We start from the raw sequence: 18,782 nt of genomic DNA, 5'->3' as shown, positions 1-18,782 counted from the left end.
ACCTCTCCACCATGACCCACTCATCCTGAGTGGCCCCACACAGCATGGCTTAGTTTCATTGGGTTAGACAAGGCTGTGGTCCATGTGATCAGATTGGCTAGTTTTCTGTGATTATGGTTTCAGTGTGTCTGCCCTCTGATGCTCTCTCGCAACGCTTACCTTCATACTTGGGTTTCTCTTACCTTGGAAGTGGGGTATCTTCACGGCTGCTCCAGCAAAGTGCAGTTGCTGCTCCTTACCTTGAACAAGGCGTATCTCCTCACCACCGCCCCTCCGGACCTTGAACGGTTGAGTAGCTCCTCTCAGCCCTCCTGCGCGTGTGCAGCCAAAGTCAAGGATATGGAGACTCAAAACAAAACAAAACAAAAGGGCTTCTGTTATTGTGTTCTGAGTTTAACTCTTTAAAAGATAGTATGAAAATGGTCTTAGGAAAGCAGGCTAACCACATCTTGTTACTAAAGGCAGGGGAACTAGGAACCCCCAGGTAGAGGAGCTCCCAGACAAACTCATAGCTGTCCCTACCAAGGTGGTCTCAGAGACCCTACGCTCAGAGTACTGTCTGTTGGTCAGTCTGAACCATTCCTTAAGCATCTGAAAATCCACATACATCCTAATTCCCCAATCTTCTCATGTATCACAACAATTGAGGGATGGTGTATTTACAGATCAGAGATTTAGATATGATCTGGCAATAATGGACCTTAACTCACAGATCTCTGACAGAGAAACACTCCCAGAATGGTCCCGGAGCAGAAGTAGCCCTAGACCTTTAGTTTCCACCTAGAGAAATGAAAGCCAAGAGAGACTTCATGATTTGTCCATGGTCATGGAGCTCTGCAGAGAAAGGGTTGGGACTTCAGCCCACTACTGTTTCAAGTGCATCACCATGGCCCCACCATGCTTGTCTTATTGCTCTCTGAGTAAAAGTAACAAGTTTATACAGAGATGTGACCTTAAACTAGCAGGTGGAAATCTACTGAGAAATCTCAGACATATGTGGTCCGGCTCTAGATATATAGGTTGTCCCCTCCCTGCTCATGCTCAGTTTTGACTCTTTTGTGACTTCAGGGTCGTGTACCCTGCCAGGTTCCTCTGTCCATGGAATTTTCCAAGCAAGAATACTGGGGTGGGTTGTCATTTCCTCCTCCAGGGGATCTTCCAGACCCAGGGATTCAACCCACATCTCCTGTGTTTCCTGCATTGCAGGCAGATTCTTTACTTGCTGAGCCATCGGGAAGCCTCCCTGATTATTCCCTGTAGATAGTGGGTGCAGCTTGTGGTTGCCCCAGACCTCTCTCCAGCTATGCTGTCAGATATAAGATTTTTGGGACAGTAAAAGTTATATCTCATCAAATAAAGAGTGAGGATGATTGTGATATAATAACAGTTACTAACTTCATGGGAAATTGTTTTAAAATCTAAAATCTTCTAGTTAATTGTGAGCAAGCATAAAAAGGTGTTCTATCCTGATCTTAGGCTTCTCTGGTGGCTCAGATGGTAAAGAATTCACCTGTAATGCAGGAAACCTGGGTTTGATTCCCGGGTCAGGAAGATCCCCTGGCGAAGGGAATGGCAACCCACTCCAGTATTCTTGGCCTTCCCTGGTGGCTCAGATGGTAAAGAATCTGCCTGCAATGAGGGAGACCTGGGTTCAATCCCTGGGTTGGGAAGATCCTCTAGAGGAGGGTATGGCAACCTACTCAAATATCCTTGCCTGGAGAATCCCCATGGACAGAGGAGCCTGGTGGGCTGTAGTCCATGGGGTCACAAAGAGTCGGACATGACTGAGCAACTAAGCACTAAGCATATCCTGAACTTAGGTTTTTGTGTGTTTTTTTTTTCTCTACACCATTTATTGGACACATATTTTGGTCCCAGCACCATTCTTGGGGGCTTCTGTATAGCAGTAAAGAACCTGCCTGCCAATGCAGGAGACATAAGAGAATTGGGTTCAGTCCCTGGGTTGGGAAGATCCCCTGGAGGAGGGCATGGCAACCCATTCCACAATTCTTGCCTGGAGAATCCCATGGATAGAGGAGCCTGGTGGGCTATGGTCCAAAGAGTCACAAAGAGTCAGACACGACTGAAGGGACAGAACAGCACAGCACAGCACCCTGCTTGGGCTGAAGGTGCAAAGACAAATGAAGAAGGATTCCTGATTGTGAAAAGGAGAAACAGACATGAAAACAAATAACTCTAACACAGGTACCAAAACCTACATAGAGGCCAAGGAAACATGACATCAAATGGGTTTATATTACCTAGTATTACAAACATACATGCAAAACTTTCTTGCTATAAGACACAAAGGAAGACTATCCAACTGATCTTAGTTGTTGGTGTTGTAGATGTGTTTTCCAGTTCATTTCCTGCACAAGTTAATGCTGTATACAAAGTGTAATTTGCTCTTTGAAGCTTCTCTAACCATCTATGTCAATATCAGTTCTCATTGCACAATACTGACGACGGACATGCAAAGCCTATATGATAATACGCTTTCAAAATACACTGTTGAAGTCTTGAAATTGTTTCTTTTTTCAAATGCTGCTGTCCCAAGACTGAAATAGAAAGACTATCAGGAAAATTGTTTCACTAGATCAAAAGTTTTCTATGTGACAGAAATTAAAATTCACGATTTCCTTCTTGATTCATGTGAACACACTGTATGTTTCCCAGGGCTGTTGTCTCAAAGTACTATCAACTGGGTAAATAAATACAACAAATAAACTGGGTAAATAAAAACAAATAAATGTAACTGGGTAAGTAAATACAACAGAAATGTATTTCCTCACAGTCCTGGAAGATGCAAGTCCCACATCAAGGCGTTGGCCATGCTCCCTCTGAAAACTTTTGGGGAGAACTCCTCCTTGGTTCTCACATAGGGTCTGCTGCAGTGACACCTTGATATACATCTCCACTCTTTTTAGAATTCTATTCCCGTATAGGTCGTTACAGAGTATTGAGAAGAGTCCCCTGTGCTATAAAGCAGGTTTTACTCGTTATTTATTTTATATATAGTAGTGTGTATATGTCAATCCCAATCTAGAGATGTAGAAAACTAACATGGTTACTAAAGGATAAGGGGGGGGGGTTCCCAGAAACTTCCTGATTCGGTGAATAACAGTCTAGTTTTCTGTGGAGGGAGCAGTATCTTGGCTGCACGGACTAAAGAAAGGACATGGTATCTGAATGCTATTTCAAGAATTTTCAAACAATCTCCCACTCCTCCAAACCCCCAAATAACCTGGTACCTCCAATTTCTAAACCTTTGGATGGAGTGGGAAGACAGGGGTATGGAGAAGATTAGCTTGCTTATCATCTCACATCCTTTTCAGACACATGGGTTTCATTCAGCTAAGACAGTTCTCATTCTCCTCCCGTTTCTTTTTATGTCTTTTGTCTTCTATTGCCTCTTCTTCTGTCCTCTTGTCCTTATGAATTTAAACCCCTTAAATTTTTGGTATAGACTGAATGTTCATGACCTCTCAAAATTCACATGTTGGAGCCCTAAACCACAATGTGATGGGATCTGGGGGGTGGTGGGTTTGGGGAGGTATTTAGGTTCAAGATGGGGTCATGAGGGTGAGGCCCTCATGATGGGATTAGTGACCTTCTAAGAACAGGAAGAGTCACCAGGGCTCTCTCTGCCCTGGGAGGACACAGCTGTAAGCCAGGAAGGGGGTACTCATCTGGAATGGAATTGGCTGGGACTTGGATCTTAGACTTCCCAATCAGGAACTGTGAGAAATAAATGTCTGCTATTTAAGCCACCCAGTCTATGGTATTTTGTTATAGTGGCCAGAGCTAAGACATTGCTGCTGCTGCTGCTGCTAAGTCGCTTCAGTTGTGTCCGACTCTGTGCGACCCCATAGATGGCAGCCCACCAGGCTACCCCGTCCCTGGGATTCTCCAGGCAAGAACACTGGAGTGGGTTGCCATTTCCTTCTCCAATGCATGAAAGTGAAAAGTGAAAGGGAAGTCACTCAGTCGTGTCTGACCCTCAGCGACCCCATGGACTGCAGCCTTCCAGGCTCCTCCTTCCATGGGATTTTCCAGGCAAGAGTACTGGAGTGGGGTGCCATTGCCTTCTTCAAGCTAAAACATTATTTACTGTTATTTTAGTTAGATTCTTTCACTATTAGTTAGATTCTTTCACTGGGGCTTCCCACAGAGCTTAGTTGGTAAAGAATCCGCCTGCAATGCAGGAGACCCCGATTCAATTCCTGGGTAGGGAAGATCCCCTGGAGAAAGGATAGGCTACCCAATCCAGTATTTTTGGGTTTCCCTTGTGGCTCAGCTGGTAAAGAATCTGCCTGCAATGCGGGAGACCTGGGTTTGATCCCTGGGTTGGGAAGATCCCCTGGAGAAGGGGAAGGCTACCCACTCCAGTATTCTGGCCTGGAGAATTCCATGGACTGTAGAGTTCATGGGGTCCCAAAGAGTCGGACACGACTAAGCGACGTTCACTGTTATTTTACTACTCTTTAGTCGCTTAGGACTTGCACAAAAGCTTTGAACCATATCAAGACACATACTCATTTTTTATTGAAAACTCAGTTTCTTTCTTTTTAACCAATGAGATCATATATGATGCTTTAGAATCCTTTTTTTTATTATTATTATTTTCTTACTACAGTATAAAGATTTCTCATTTGTGGCCAACTGGCAGGGGACCTGCCCTCCTCATTCCTTCATCACCACCAGTAGAGCAGGAAAACAAGCATGGTTACCACAGCTGCCCCTGGGAGGATGGAGACTGCAAGGGTCTGCAAGTCCTAAGGAAGGTGACGTGAATACAGGATGAACCACTGCCCAGGTGCAGCTGTTGGGGAAGGGCATGAGGTATGTGGTTTAGGGCAGATGCCTTTTCACTCTGAAACTACTAGAGCAAAACTTTGTACACATCCAGAGACTATCTATGAATAAGACATCATAGTAGGGTTTCCCTGGTGGCTCAGTGGTAAAGAATCTACCTGCCAATGCAGGAGACATGGGTTCCATCCCTGGTCTGAGAAAATCCCACATGCTTTGGAGCAACTAAATCTGTGTGCCATAACTATCGAGCCTGTGCTCTAGAGCCTGGGAACCGCAGCTACTGAGCCCACGTGCCACAACTACTAACGCCCTTGCTCCCTAGAGCCCATGCTCCCCAACAAAAGAAGCCACTGCAATGAGAAGCCCGCACACTGCAACTAGAGAGTAGCCGCCCCACTTGCCACAACTAGAAAAAGCCTGCCCACAGCAATGAAGACCCAGCACAAAAATAAATAAATAAAATTACTTAAAAAAAAGACATCATCATAACTGTGTGATGAGATAGACTAGCCACTGTCCTAAGGATATATTCTATCTGTGAACTCATCAGCGCTGCTCCCAACACCCACTGCCTGTTTTATAGTCACCCCTGGGGGCTGAATACACCCCTTGGTGGCAGGCTGTGGACCAAGAAGAATGGTGGAAGGATCTGGGAAATGGGTGCATCTGGGGAATACAGACTCTACTCCGAGATCAAGGGCCCCACTGAAAGAGACTAATTAGGAACCTGACAGATCAGTATTTCCCAGAAGTATTTGTGGAAGCTGTAATGATGGAAATATAATCCTGAAGCTTGGAGATTAGCTGAGCATCAGAGAGGGTCGACTTTTTTCAGCCTACCTGATCAGTCCTTTTAATTTCAGCTGTGCTTTTGGGTGGAAAGCAAAGAAACTTTTGCTTTTACTCCCCCCCGAAAGATTTATGTTGTAATCAGCTGGGATTTCTGTGTGAGGATTAAAAATAGGGGTAAAGAGGATTCTGGAAATGCGCGGGAAGGACAGTCTTCATCTGAAGCATATACAGTCCAATCTCATTTTGCAAAAAAAATAATAAGGGCATTTTCAATAGTCTCAGACGTGCTTGAGAAACTTTTACCAAAAAAAAAGGAAGCATATTTTTATTTATCTTTTGTTTTACTTTGTTTTCTTTTTAAACTTATTTTTAATTCACTTTGATTTTAAAATAAATATGAGGAGGGGGAGAGGATGTGGGATCACACAATGGCACTGTTATTGGCCCGGACTAGGAGCACAGCTGTGTTTCTGGGTCTGACAGCTGAGGGACCTGCTTCCTGCCTTTCCCCTGCTACTCCTCTCTCCTATAGGTGACCTTCCTTCCTCCATGTTTAGGAAGAAGCTGGTCCTTCCTGCTGCTTTCAGGGACTGGTGAGGGTCCCCTGAATTCTGAGGTGATTGTTTGTCTCACTAGGAGGTGGGCTAAGGCCTGGAGGCAAAGGCACGTCTGTTAGGACAGGGGATGTTCCCAGGGTCAATCACACTCGGGCAGGAAACATCCAGCAAGGCGACTCTTGGGAGGAAGGGGTGCCCCTTCCTCTCTCGGGGCCTTGTCTCTTGAGCTGAGTCTCTAAGGAGTCTAGACAGGGTAAGACTAGGATACTAGACAGGAAGGAGGAAGGGGGAAGCCCCTGGGACACTGAAGTGCTCTCAGGGGGCTCTGGGACACAGACAGTGATGTTACCTAGCAGCTGGTGAAAAAAAAAAAGAACAGGGTTTTGAGAGCTCTGATTCCCTTTTGTAATCAGTAGAGTCTGCTTCCACACCGCTGTCTATTTAGTCAGGACTCGTCAGTGAAAAAGAACCAATGGACACATACATATTTAGATAAATAGGTAGGAAGATGTAAGAGGAGATTTATTATAGAAATTGACTCACATGGTTATGGAGGCCAGGCGGTATCATGACCTGCTGTCTGTGAGCTGGAGAATCAGGCAAGCTGCTGTGAGTCAGTCCAAGTCCAGAGGCCTGAGAATCAGACAGCTGATGGTGCAAACCCCTATCTGAATCCCAAAGTCAGAGAACCAGGAGCGCCGATGCCCGAAGGCAGGTGAAGATGGATGTCTCATCTTGAGAGAGAGAGAATGAAATCACTCTTCCTCCACTTTCTGTGCTCTTGGCTTCTCAGTGACCTGGCAAGCACTCACCCACACCGGAGAGGGGCATCTACTCCCTCAAATGCTCCTCTCTCCTGCAGACACCCTCAAGGACACACCTGGAAATCATGTCTTAGCAGCAATCTGGGCATCCCTAGCTCGATCAAGTTTTCACCTAAAATCAGCCATCACAACCATAGGCTAGTATTAGTTGAGCCGTGGAGGAGAAGGGACAGGTGTGGTTTTCTTGGGCTGGATTTGTGAAGGCGAGGGCAGGGCCTCTGCCCCTCTACCAGCCCCAGGTTGTGTGGTAGGGCAGCGATGAGTGGGATCTCCAAGGAGAAAGTGAATGTCTGCCGACTTGGGCTGTGGGTCAGTCATCCTTCCCTGCACATCCCATTTTGTTTCTGGGAGCCAGCGGGCTTCCCTTACCACTTGACACACTCTCTCACATGCCCCACTGGCCTGGGAGCCCCCGGAAAGCAAGGATCCTGTCTTGTTCGGCTCATGCTCACAACAACACCACACTCAGAATCTGACACACAGCGGCTTCTCAATATATTAACATCATTTAAATAAATATTCCCCACCCCCCCGTTAGTGCTTCACCTCGGAGTTCTGTACGGAAAATGATTCACATTCTTAAGGCCTGTGATGATGGCACAGAATGACCTCATTCACTCTTAGGTGACTGACATCAGCCCTGTCAGTATTCTCTTTGGAGACGTCATTTCAGCTAAGTCTTCAACTTTTATCTGAGACTCTGCCTAGAAATAATTATGTTGGTGCCATGTTTACCTTGGAATGCTTCTAAGCTAGTTTTTTTTTTTTTTAATTGAAAAATATTTACATAAAGTTAAAAAAATTCAAACAACAGGGTAAACCATGAAAAGTGTCTCATTACCAGGCCAGACATTTACTTAGACGCCCTCTCTCCAGAGACAGATACTAACTTTTTAGGGCATACTTCTGCGAATTTTCTACATAAATGTAAATACACACAGGTATATATCTATATATATCCCTATATAGATATATAGATATATATACATGTGTTTAATACAATTGGGAACGCATTATATATAACTTGTTTCCAATTTGTTTTGTCATTTAAAACATATCTTGAAGATTTCCCATATTGTAGCATATAAATTGACTCTATTCCTTTTTAAAAAAAATGTATTAAAATAAAACTTGCACATGATTTTAGCATGAACCATACATAAGGGTTCATAACAGAAGAGAACTGTCTGTCTCATCTCCTCACCTCTTGCCTTGCTCCAAGACAACTTTTTATCTTTTAGTTTTTCTGATAAACAGCACTGTATTATAAGGGAAAGGTTTATATTCCTTAATTTATTGACTTAAAATATTATCTATTGACAGTCTGCTCTGATGGATGATGAACCATCCCACTAACTAACATGCTTATGTCTCTATTTATCAGTGCTAGACATTATCCATTACTTTTCTAGTAAGATAGGTGAGCATTTAGCACTTACTCCCCACCATCTCTTCCCAATATTGCTCCATCTCTATTTGCAATCCTCCATTTGGTGACCTTGGCAGCCTCCAACACCACACCTAACTCTATTTCTCTTTGCATCCACCATAGAAAGCATTTCCTGACTTTGAAATATAAGAACATGAGCAAACCTAACCCTTCTCTCTACTTATATCATCTTCTCTACAACTTTCCCATTTTGTAGAGTCACTCAGGTCCTCCTTTATTTTGCCATTGCCAAAGTGGATTATGTCCTCATTCTGTTCTGTAACCATAATGAAGTCTTCTCCTGTGATTTGCTGGTACATGCGGACTATATAGTCCATGGAGTTCTCCAGGTCAAAATACTGGAGTGTGTAGCCGTTCCCTTCTCCAGAGGTTCTTCCCAACCCAGGGATCGAACCCAGGTCTTCTGCACTGCAAGTGAATTCTTTACCAGCTAAGCCACCAGGGAAGCCCTGCAGGTCATATATTGATTTGAACTCTTTCAGTAGGGAGTGACAGAAAGCTCAAATGAAAAAGGAAAGGGAAAGGAAATTTGCTCACATAACAGCAAAGCATTGGGGGGAAAATGCAGCCTGATGCAAAGTTTCATTTAAAGGTATTGTCAGGACTTAGTTTCTTTCTCTCCAGTCAAGGAGGGAAGATGTTGGCACCTGCTCCAGATTTTCACTTTCTCAAGCCTAATTTTGCTTGAGAGCCACCAGTTTGCCACTACTGGCCTATATAATAATTCTGAGAGTTCAAGAAGTGTGAATCGTGTTTATATTATTATAGCTATGTAAGCAGTTTTTAGAGCAGAGTGAATGAACGTTTTCAGATTCTCTAGGCTTCCTGTCATGACTCCTGCAGACTCAGAGAATGTTCTTGGCTTCAAGCTGCGAAGATTCTCCCCTTTTATCCTCCCCCATCACTCAGAATCTAGCTGCAGTGTTGTTTGCTGCAAACTTGCCCCTGACTTTGAATGGCAGATGTGGTTGCCAACTCTCCTGACATTCCCTTGTCCTTGCCTGTTTGGATCTTTTTCTCGGTTGCTGTCATTGATGTTGCAGTTCTTCTCACATGTCTGGTGATGTCTTATGATTTGTCTTTTTACCTAAGAGAGGAGTTTGAAGTTGACAGGGAGCTCTGTGAATGTTGGTGTGATTTATCAACTGACCTGTGCCCTTTTAGTGAACTGGCAGGGAGCTTTCTGCTATGATGTGGCATCTAAATAAAGAACAAGAGGGGCTTTATTCTTGGATATTGACATCCACACTAGTTATCCTGACTAGTTCATTAAACAATTCAACGAATAGTTTAGATAAGAACTGATTACACAGTTCATTGAATAATTTAGATGTTTAAATAAGACCCTGACTCCTACCATAATTTTTATTGTATTTATTCATTTGTTTATTTATTTGAGCATTCATTCATTCTTTATTTATTTAATAGTCTTCCCACAGGTAGAGGAGGGATAGGAACTTTTGACTTCCATATCCAGACCCACATTTTCAGACCTACTCTTCAATTCCATGGGCTTCCCTGATAGCTCAGTTGGTAAAGAATCTGCCTGCAATGCAGGAGACCCTGGTTTGATTTCTGGGTCAGGAAGATCTGCTGGAGAAGGGAACAGCTACCCACTCCAGTTTTCTGGCCTGGAGAATTCCACAGACTGAATAGTCCCTGGGGTCTCAAAGAGTCGGACACGACTGAGCAACTTTCACTCACTTCAGTTCTGTCCAAGCCAAGAGCTTCCATGAGGTACCACTCAGTATGCTGGCTTTCTGCTTTATTTTAAAAATTAATTAGTACTGTTAGGGGAAGCACACTGATTGAAACCGCCCACCCTGGCCAGGCACCGTAGTAACCATTTGCATGAGTTGTTTTATGACAGGAGATCCTGATAAGGAATACGGAACTAATAAGCCACCACCAACCGGAAGAGTTTGGGAAAGGTCAAAAGGAGACACTGCGTGTCCGTCCACTTCCCAGAATCCCTCTCGCTAGCATCCATCTTGGCTGAGCAATGCATGCGTCACCAGGAAAGACTCTGAATTAGAATGATTGGCCAAAGACCACCCAGAAACTAATCCCATCACCATAAAACCCGAGACTGTGAGCCACGCAGCAGAGCAGTTCTCCTGGGTTCCCTTACCCTCCTGCTCTCCACCCGGGTGCCCTTTCCCAATAAAATCTCTTGCTTTTTCTTACCCTCCTGCTCTCCACCCGGGTGCCCTTTCCCAATAAAATCTCTTGCTTTGTCAGCACATGTGTCTCCTCGGACAATTCATTTCCGAGTGTTAGACAAGAGCCCAGTTTCCGGCCCTGGAAGGCGTCCGCCTTCCTGCAACATTTCTGTTTCATCTGCTTTTTGTTATACAGAAACTTGTTGAGTTTTCTTGTATATTAGTGGCCTCCTTTCTATTCTCTTTAGTGTTGTGAACTTCAGCTTTTAAAAAGATTCCATTACTATTATCCTAATGCTTTCTTAGAAAGGCAATGATATAAATACAGGTGCTCCATCAGTACATCTTGTTAAACGGGAAGGCTCTACATTCTTCTCTTTAAAAGCTGCATTGTATTTAATTGTATGGCTCTTTTCTTATAAGTTAACTTGTCTTCTACTGATAAACAATTACCTTTGTGATTACAAACACTGCTGCCATAAACATTCTTGGAGACACTTCTATGCACATGTGTATTTGTACTAATAGAATAAATTCCTAGAGGTAGAGTGTTGGATTGAAGGTTATTAGGAAGTTCCTCTTTGGAGTGCGTGTGTGTGTGTTTGGAAAGTGATACTGTACAGTAATTAAAAGCATGAACTCTGGGGCCAAGCTGCCTAGGTTCATAATCCTACTTCTCTTCCTTGGCAATGCTGTGACCTTGGGCAAGTTACTTAAGTTTCTGTGTCTTGTTTTTCTAATGGGTTTTAATGGGTTTAATGGGTTTAAAAATGAGAATTAATAATATCACCTTTCTCTTAGGGTCATGAGGATTAAATGAGTTAATCTGCTGAAGTTCATGTCTGATAAAAAACACTCAGTAATCATTATCTGTTTATGTTGTTATTCTAGGTCGGACTTCAAAACAACACTAATAAAAATAAGCCACTATTCTCAGGGGCTGGAGCTGCCCCCTGGCTTGTGCTCCTGAGCATGCTCCTTGTTGGGTGTGGGGGTGGTATCACACCCAACAAGGGTGTGTTGTCCCCCAGCAGGGCTGCAAGTTCGGGGCAGAGAAGAATATGACAGGAGACCTCAGAGAGGGGCTTGAAGCTTTCTTACCCACTAGTCTACAGAATATAGCCACAGGAAAGCTGCTGTTCTAGAAGGTGCTCAGCACATAATTGAATGAATAAATGAATGGGTGAACAAAACCAGGTTTAAGAATGAATTTTTTTCTTCTCTTGAATTCCTTCCTGTCACCTCGGGCCCTCAATAAAGTCTTGTTAACCACCAGCCTCCCTTTGTTGTGAGCCGTTTGGAGGAAGGGTTCTGAGGAGGGTGAGCACAGGAGGGAGGGTCAGCGGGTCACCCCGCCTGAGGGCATGGTAGCAAACACTGCAGAAGAGACAGAAGACGCAGGTCCCAAGGCGGCTCAGGAATACCTGGTGGGGGAGCCTGCTAAAAGCCTGGACTTCCTGCTCCCATGAAAAGGGATTTATACTGCTTGTTCTTGGGCATTAAAAGGTGAATGATCTCTTCAGACTGGGAAGTCTGATATACCTGGGTTAGTACAGAGACTGTTTCACAGTAACCTTTATTTTTTTTATTTTTTATTTTTTTTTTAAATTTTATTTTATTTTTAAACTTTACATAACTGTATTAGTTTTGCCAAATATCAAAATGAATCCGCCACAGGTATACATGAAAAAATGGTAGCTTTTTAGATTTTATTTACAAAATTTGATCAAGACTAAAATTAAAGTCCACATTTGATGTTGCATGTATTCTCCCTCCCACCATATCTGACCTCTGTGTTATGAATATGGCTGCCTGCTTGGGACAATATTCCCAACACATGCTCAGTTGTGTCCAACTCTGTTGCAACATCATGGACTGCAGCCCACCAGGCTTCTCTGTCCATGGGACTTTTCCAGGCAAGAATAATGGAGTGGGTTGCCATTTCCTCCTCAAGGGGATCTTCCCAACCCAGGGATCAAACCCATGCCTTCTGTGTCTCCTATATTGACAGGCGGATTCTTTATCACTGAGCCACCTGGGAAGCCTGTTATTTCAGGGAGAGGCTTGTCAGGTCCACTGGGGCTCAGAGACCAGATAGAATAGCAGGGGTCTTGAGCTTTCAACCAGCCTTTCTCAACAGCCTAATCTTCTGTTAGAATCTTGAAATTTCAATGAATCAGTTTCTGTCTCCACAAAACGGGAATTCATGATATAAGATCTACCACCTGTTTGAGCTTAAAAGCACATCTTGACATTATATTAAAAGAGAGAGCAAAACAATAAATTAGAATTGCCAATATACCCTGAAATCTTGACCTGAAAGTCACTATTAATGGGAAAACCATTACAGTATTATATTTCTCTAACATTCTTAGCAGATGCTTGGCTAAGGAAAAAAAAAAAAAATCTCAATTTTTTTGAGCATTGTCTTGGAATGTGGTTATAATTTATTATTTTTTTTACCACTCACATATTAATGTGCTGAAAAATAGAAGATCTATGCTCAAAAGGGCATTATTTTCCAAAATTAAGTAATATACATAGTAGATGGACAGGACACACATTTATTTACACATTCATAATATTTGTGTTAACTGCTCACACTATCACAAATATTATTATTATTTTTTGGTGTTGTTGAAAATTAATCAGGGACTTAGCATGGATTGTAAAAAAAGCAAATTGTGTGTGTGTGTGTGCTTATTCATGTCCTATTCTTTGTGACCCTATGGACTGTAGCCTGCCAGGCTCCTCTGGCCATGGGATTTCCCAGGCAAGAATACTGGAGCAGGTTGCCATTTCCTACTCCAGGAATAAAACAAATTAGCAAAGTCTTATTTAGAATTAGAAGAGAGACAATATGGATCCTGAATACTGGAAGCCTGTTTGGGAGAAGATTCAGAAAAGATCGAGAAAAGTCCTGGAGACATCAGACACAACATGGACCTCTCCAGACAAAAGGTTCAAGTCTACCTCCTATTTTAGTAATGAAGCAGCTACGAGGGTCGAGGACCCTCTTGGGGGGCGGGGTCTTCATTCATGATGGGTAACTGGGTGGTTTTGTTTTGTTGGGGGGAATAAATATTTGAAGGGGGTAACTGAAGAAGGTTATGTGGCTGTTGTGATGTTATTGATACGTGGGCTGACGCTATTATGGCGGATGCTATCAGCTACATTATCTTTATGCCTCCAAGGTAATCTGAAGCAGCTGTCCATTGACTTGGCACTACCTTACACTGAAGCGTCTGCCCTGCCCAGAGACTGTAATTCAAGCCAACCACATGCCTCACAGACAGCTTTCTTTAGCCACCCACAGTATCAGGGAAGGAAGAGCGTGAAATCGCCAGGGATGGACGTGTCCGAAGCAGGGGTTGGCTGCTGAGTGATTCTCAGGGCGGGTGGCCTGGCCATTTCCTAATCTTCTATTAGGGGGCAACCGCTAAAAGTCCTCTTCAGGCAAGGAAACGATTGCTATAAGGAAACGAGGTGATCAGAATCCCTGCACAATTTCCTTTCTCCCTGTGAACTCTGCAATGTTCTGCTGCAGATCATGTCCACGTGGAAGGCAAGGCTGGCTGAAAGACTGAAATCTCCGTCTGCAAGGATGCATCCATTCCCATGCTCAGCTCTGCTTGCTTGTTTTGGGAACACAAGGGAGACTGCTCCCTTAGATCAGGCCAGCGCAGCTGATACCTGTTCCACCATCCATGTTCAGCCCAAGGCCAAAGCAGGCCGACACCCAAGTCACCCGCGAGGTGAAGAAGGCACCTCAGAGAAAAGGCGAGATTCAGGTGCCCATTCAGAGACGAATGGCAGCACAAACCGGAATTCAAGCAACCACTCTGCCGTCCAGACCGCTGACACCCCTGAGGATCTGCCTGGGTCTCCGGATGGAGGATCAGTTCATGAAGCAGTTACTTTTCAGCCTTCTATTCCCAGACCATCAATTATTGAAATGCCAGGGGTGAGTGTTCCCGATGCTATTGTAGAAGAAATGAAGTTGGGAGAGAATTTCATGTTTGGTGGCCAAACAAATGAAAATGAACCTGTTTAGCATTATTAGTGAGTAAAACATCAGGAGAACTCTTACTAGTGAGAGGAAGTGATCATTTTCTGAGACAGGCGAGAGAAGGGAGTTATTTGGGGGGAAAAGAAATTGTGCTGCTGCTTTTAACAGGCAGCCTCTTGAGTTATTTACATATCTACTTTCCTGTTTCTGGCCTTACTGAATTTTAACTGTTAAATATTCTTATTGGATTGAGCTACTAAATCATTTCAGAGTTCTTGGTAATCTCATCTGGAGAGGCCGTATAGAGGTAGGCTTTCTTGAATGATGTTTTCCGAAGATACTCCTTGAGCATTTTGGGGTTGTATTCCTGGCCATTTTGCTTAGGACCAGATTGAAAAAAATTGAGAGGATCCACTATTAAGATATTCTGATTTTTTTCAAGATTATTTTGTCTATCTAGTCTAACAAAATCACTTTTCATCTGACTTGCTGGTTTGAACCTAAGAAGTCTCATTAAGCAGTGAAAACTGCCATAGAGTGAAGACAGGGTCAAAACATGATTTTAAAAATAGTTTCATTTGACATTCTACAGGCTTATATTAAATGACTGAAGCTCAGCTCTACTGTCCACATCTTTCTATTCTGATATCGAACCAAGGATTTCATCAAGGATTTCATCAAGCCCTCTGTTAGAGCAAGAACTGTAATTTTTTTTCTAAATCAAAATCCAAAGCAAACAGAACATCAAATATTTTTTGTTCAATTTTTTCAGTTTATACCCAGATCCAGAGTAAGATATTTTTATAGTAATACCATAGTCAGCATAGTGGATGTCATGGCTAAGATTATATTTGTTGCATTAGTTAAAGGAACTAATGATGTACTATTTTAATGAGCTGGAAGAATTTCTTTTGGGTAGAGATTCCAGCAATTCAGCACCCACCTTATGTTGCTAAACATAGCAGCAAGTACAGGGGTTGATTTGATTTCATCTTTCTGTTTTAGGGGCATATGTGACACAGGGGTTCTGGATAAATAAGTGTATTCAAATATAACCAATTAAACACAGCAGGGTAACATCTGTATCTATTGTCTACTGGTATGAGCAAAGCCAAGGATAGACCAAAGAGGTGAGGCAGGGCTTTTGATGGAACCAGCCATCACACATTCAGCAAGGCTGAATGTAAGTGCCCCAAAGAGAGACACACGCAAGACAGTTCAAGGAGGTTGGAGTGTCTGGAAAGGCACATTGCAGGGGAAGTGAAAATTGGGATGGGTCTAGAAGGAGAGTTAGGATTTGTAAGGGCAGAGATGAAGGGAAGGACCTTGCCAGAAAAGGAAATTGTGTGAACAGAAGCTTGAATGTGGGGGGATGCAGCACAGGAATAGGCAGGTGCATCAGGCTGGCCAAGTTGGAGAGACATCTGGAAAGGAAAAATGAGGCCCCAAGTGGTTTGAATGCTATCATGAGAAGGCAGTAGGGAAGCTTTGAGAATTTGAGCAGGGGAATGAAATGCCTGGGATTTCATTCTGGGAAGATAAATAGATGGACCCATGGAGGAGGGATTAAAGTTGGGAAGACTGGAGCTGAGAGGCCATTGGAATTATCTGGGCCTGAAGATGGTCACAGAAGTTACAACAGGAAGGTGGGGTGGGAGGGGTAGAGAAGAAAGGATCTTACAGTGGACTCTGGGTTCCAAACTGAGTAGGGAGGAAGGCAAGATCAAACTGGGAATGATGAAATGGAATACTGCAAAATTCAGTTGTCAGGATGTACGAGAAGAAGGGGATTCCATGGGCATGGTAAATGGCTTGTCTTTGGTTCAGATTTGAGGAGCTAACATTTACAGAGTACTTGCTGTATGCCAGCCATTCTTCTAAGTGCTTTACACAGAATATTCCATCATTACCTGGTTACAATGAGAGGACTATTCTTATGATTCTCATTTTACAGAGGAGAACATTGATGCTCAGAGAGGGTAAGACGCTTGCCCTAGTTCACAGAGGGAGGAAGTGACCCAGGATTAAAGCCCAGTTCTGTTTGATTCCAAAGTCTATCCTCTGAATTATAACATGCTTCCACTGCTTATTATTATTATTATTTGTGTGGTGTTTGAGGATTTACAAGTAAGTATTCTTATGTGATCTCACTTGATTTGCAGTTAATTAAAATTTTATGTGTGCATGTATGTATATAAAATTATATATCAATGTGTCTGTGTATATAATAATAATTTTTATTAATTTGCTTAACATTGTTTTCTCTTAGTTTCATAGTGTACAACACTATGGAAAGAGATGCTTCCTACTTTGCGTCCAGCTGATGACAAGGCTTTGTAAACAACAGTGTGGAATTGCTTTGAGATCTTACGATTAGAAGTGCCACAGGATTGCCCAGATTTTTCATTACCTAGTAATTTTGTTGTGACATGTTTCTCCTCAGCAGATGATAAATGAGCTTCTTTTATTACAGACTTGCCTGGAGGCAAAAATATTTCCTTTTTGGATGCACTGATCCTCATCACTTAAGCTGTCTTGGTAGAGGCAACAAATAATACTCTTTTTTTTTTTTTAAAAAAAGAGTTCAACTTCAGAACATAATCATAGCTGAGAAATGAGTCCCTCTATTTGTCTTTAGTTTCCTGGGGTTTAGACAGGAGGGTGAGTCATTTAAATTTGAAACAACATCTGGTCTGAGCAGGACAGCTCAAGATAGGGAGGCCAAGTGAACTAATTAAAAAGGAAAGGTTTTCGTTTGTGTAAATAGATGTGTGCACATCTGTATTTATGACGTGGTACCAGTTAGTCCTCAGCCTTTCGTGGTGGTCTCTTCCCTCATCCAGGATAGTGACAACAATCCCAGACTTGGAATGTGCCTTATAATTGCTGTATCTTCTGATTATAATTTTTTTCTTTCGTAGTGGTCTTGAAGTAGAAAAGTCTTATAATGGGTTGGATTGTAGAGTCAATGGAAGAGTAGGATGTTGACTTTTTCCACCAAGAAGTACTGCGTTTTTACTCTGTGCCAGGACAGCCCTAGTGGTAGAAACCAAGAGAGGTTAAGAAACAGTCTGTGAAGCTGCTTACATTCTAGTGGGAGGAGATACAGTTGGGTAAACAGGCAGGTAAACAGGCAGGATCAGTGCAGTATGAGAAGGCTAATGGGTCAACACATAGGAGTACATGGAAGAGACTCTCATTTTAGCCTTGGGAAGACAAGGGGGGGATGGAATATATGGAGGAGAAGGGTTTCTACTTTGTTCTTTTATCACTGCACATCAGACTCAACTCTGCCCCCTTCCTAGATGAATGGTGCTGTGTTTCTTGTCTTTCCCTCTCCCTTAACAAAGCTGGCAGTGTAAGAAACACACAGCTCCCACTTGAAGCAACTAAGGGATTCTTTTTTTGTTTGTTTGTTTGCCATGTTATGAGGTCTATGGGATCTTAGTTCCCACACCAGGAATTCAACCTAAGCCCCATGCATTGGAAGTTTGGAGTTTTATTAAAACCACGGGACCACAGGGGTATTCCCAACTAAGGGCTTCAGAATAGTTCAGTAGTGTCAGAAAGCCTTTCTATAGCAGTAGTAGGTTTTCATCTAGTTCTTACTTCAATGAAGTAGCCATCCTGACAGGGGAAGAGAAAGTAAATGTGGTTCAGGAAATCATTCCTGGGTATTTTAATTAAAGTTGGTTCTACAAAAGGGAAGGGAGACAGAGCCCATACTGGAGCTGCTAACTGCGCTGCTTTTTGTAACAGGCTGGCTTTGCTACTAGACAGAGAAGTGGTAACCGAGACATGTCCAGGACCCAAGTGGTGATCTGGTCAGTCTCGCAGGCTCAGGCTGTCACTGCTTCCACGTTGTTCTGCAACAATCACTACCATCCTTCTCCAGAAACTTTTTCATCTTTTCCAGCTCAAATTCTGTATCCATAAAACACTGACTCCCCATTGGCCCCATTAGCCCCTCTTCCTACTCCCTAGCAACTACCATATGAATTTTAGGATAGATTTTTCTATTTTTAAAAAAAATTATTGGGATTTTGATAGGGATTGCATTGAATATATTGATCACTTTGGATAGTATTTATGTTTTAAAATATTAGGTCTTCTAATCCATGAATGTAGTTTGTCTTTCCATTTATTTGTGCCTTCTTTAATTTCTTTCAGCAA

The 18,782-nt window shown here is 42.9% G+C and overlaps 1 protein-coding gene across 1 annotated transcript in view; it reads left to right on the top strand.

Moving 5' to 3' along the window:
• The first annotated feature begins 14,135 nt into the window (after nucleotides 1-14,135).
• FAM107B (family with sequence similarity 107 member B) overlaps nucleotides 14,136-18,782 on the top strand; it is a 221,262-nt gene continuing 216,615 nt past the window's right edge. The window contains exon 1 of the mRNA XM_055543866.1: nucleotides 14,136-14,564. Coding sequence (XP_055399841.1) covers nucleotides 14,151-14,564 — 414 coding nt within the window. The 5' untranslated portion in view covers nucleotides 14,136-14,150. The remainder of the gene's footprint in view (nucleotides 14,565-18,782) is intronic.

This window comes from Bubalus kerabau, chromosome 13 (assembly GCF_029407905.1).
Source record: "Bubalus kerabau isolate K-KA32 ecotype Philippines breed swamp buffalo chromosome 13, PCC_UOA_SB_1v2, whole genome shotgun sequence".
Lineage (NCBI taxonomy): Eukaryota > Metazoa > Chordata > Mammalia > Artiodactyla > Bovidae > Bubalus > Bubalus kerabau.
Note: the sequence above shows the minus strand (reverse complement) of the source record. Positions and strands in the feature narration are given on the sequence as shown.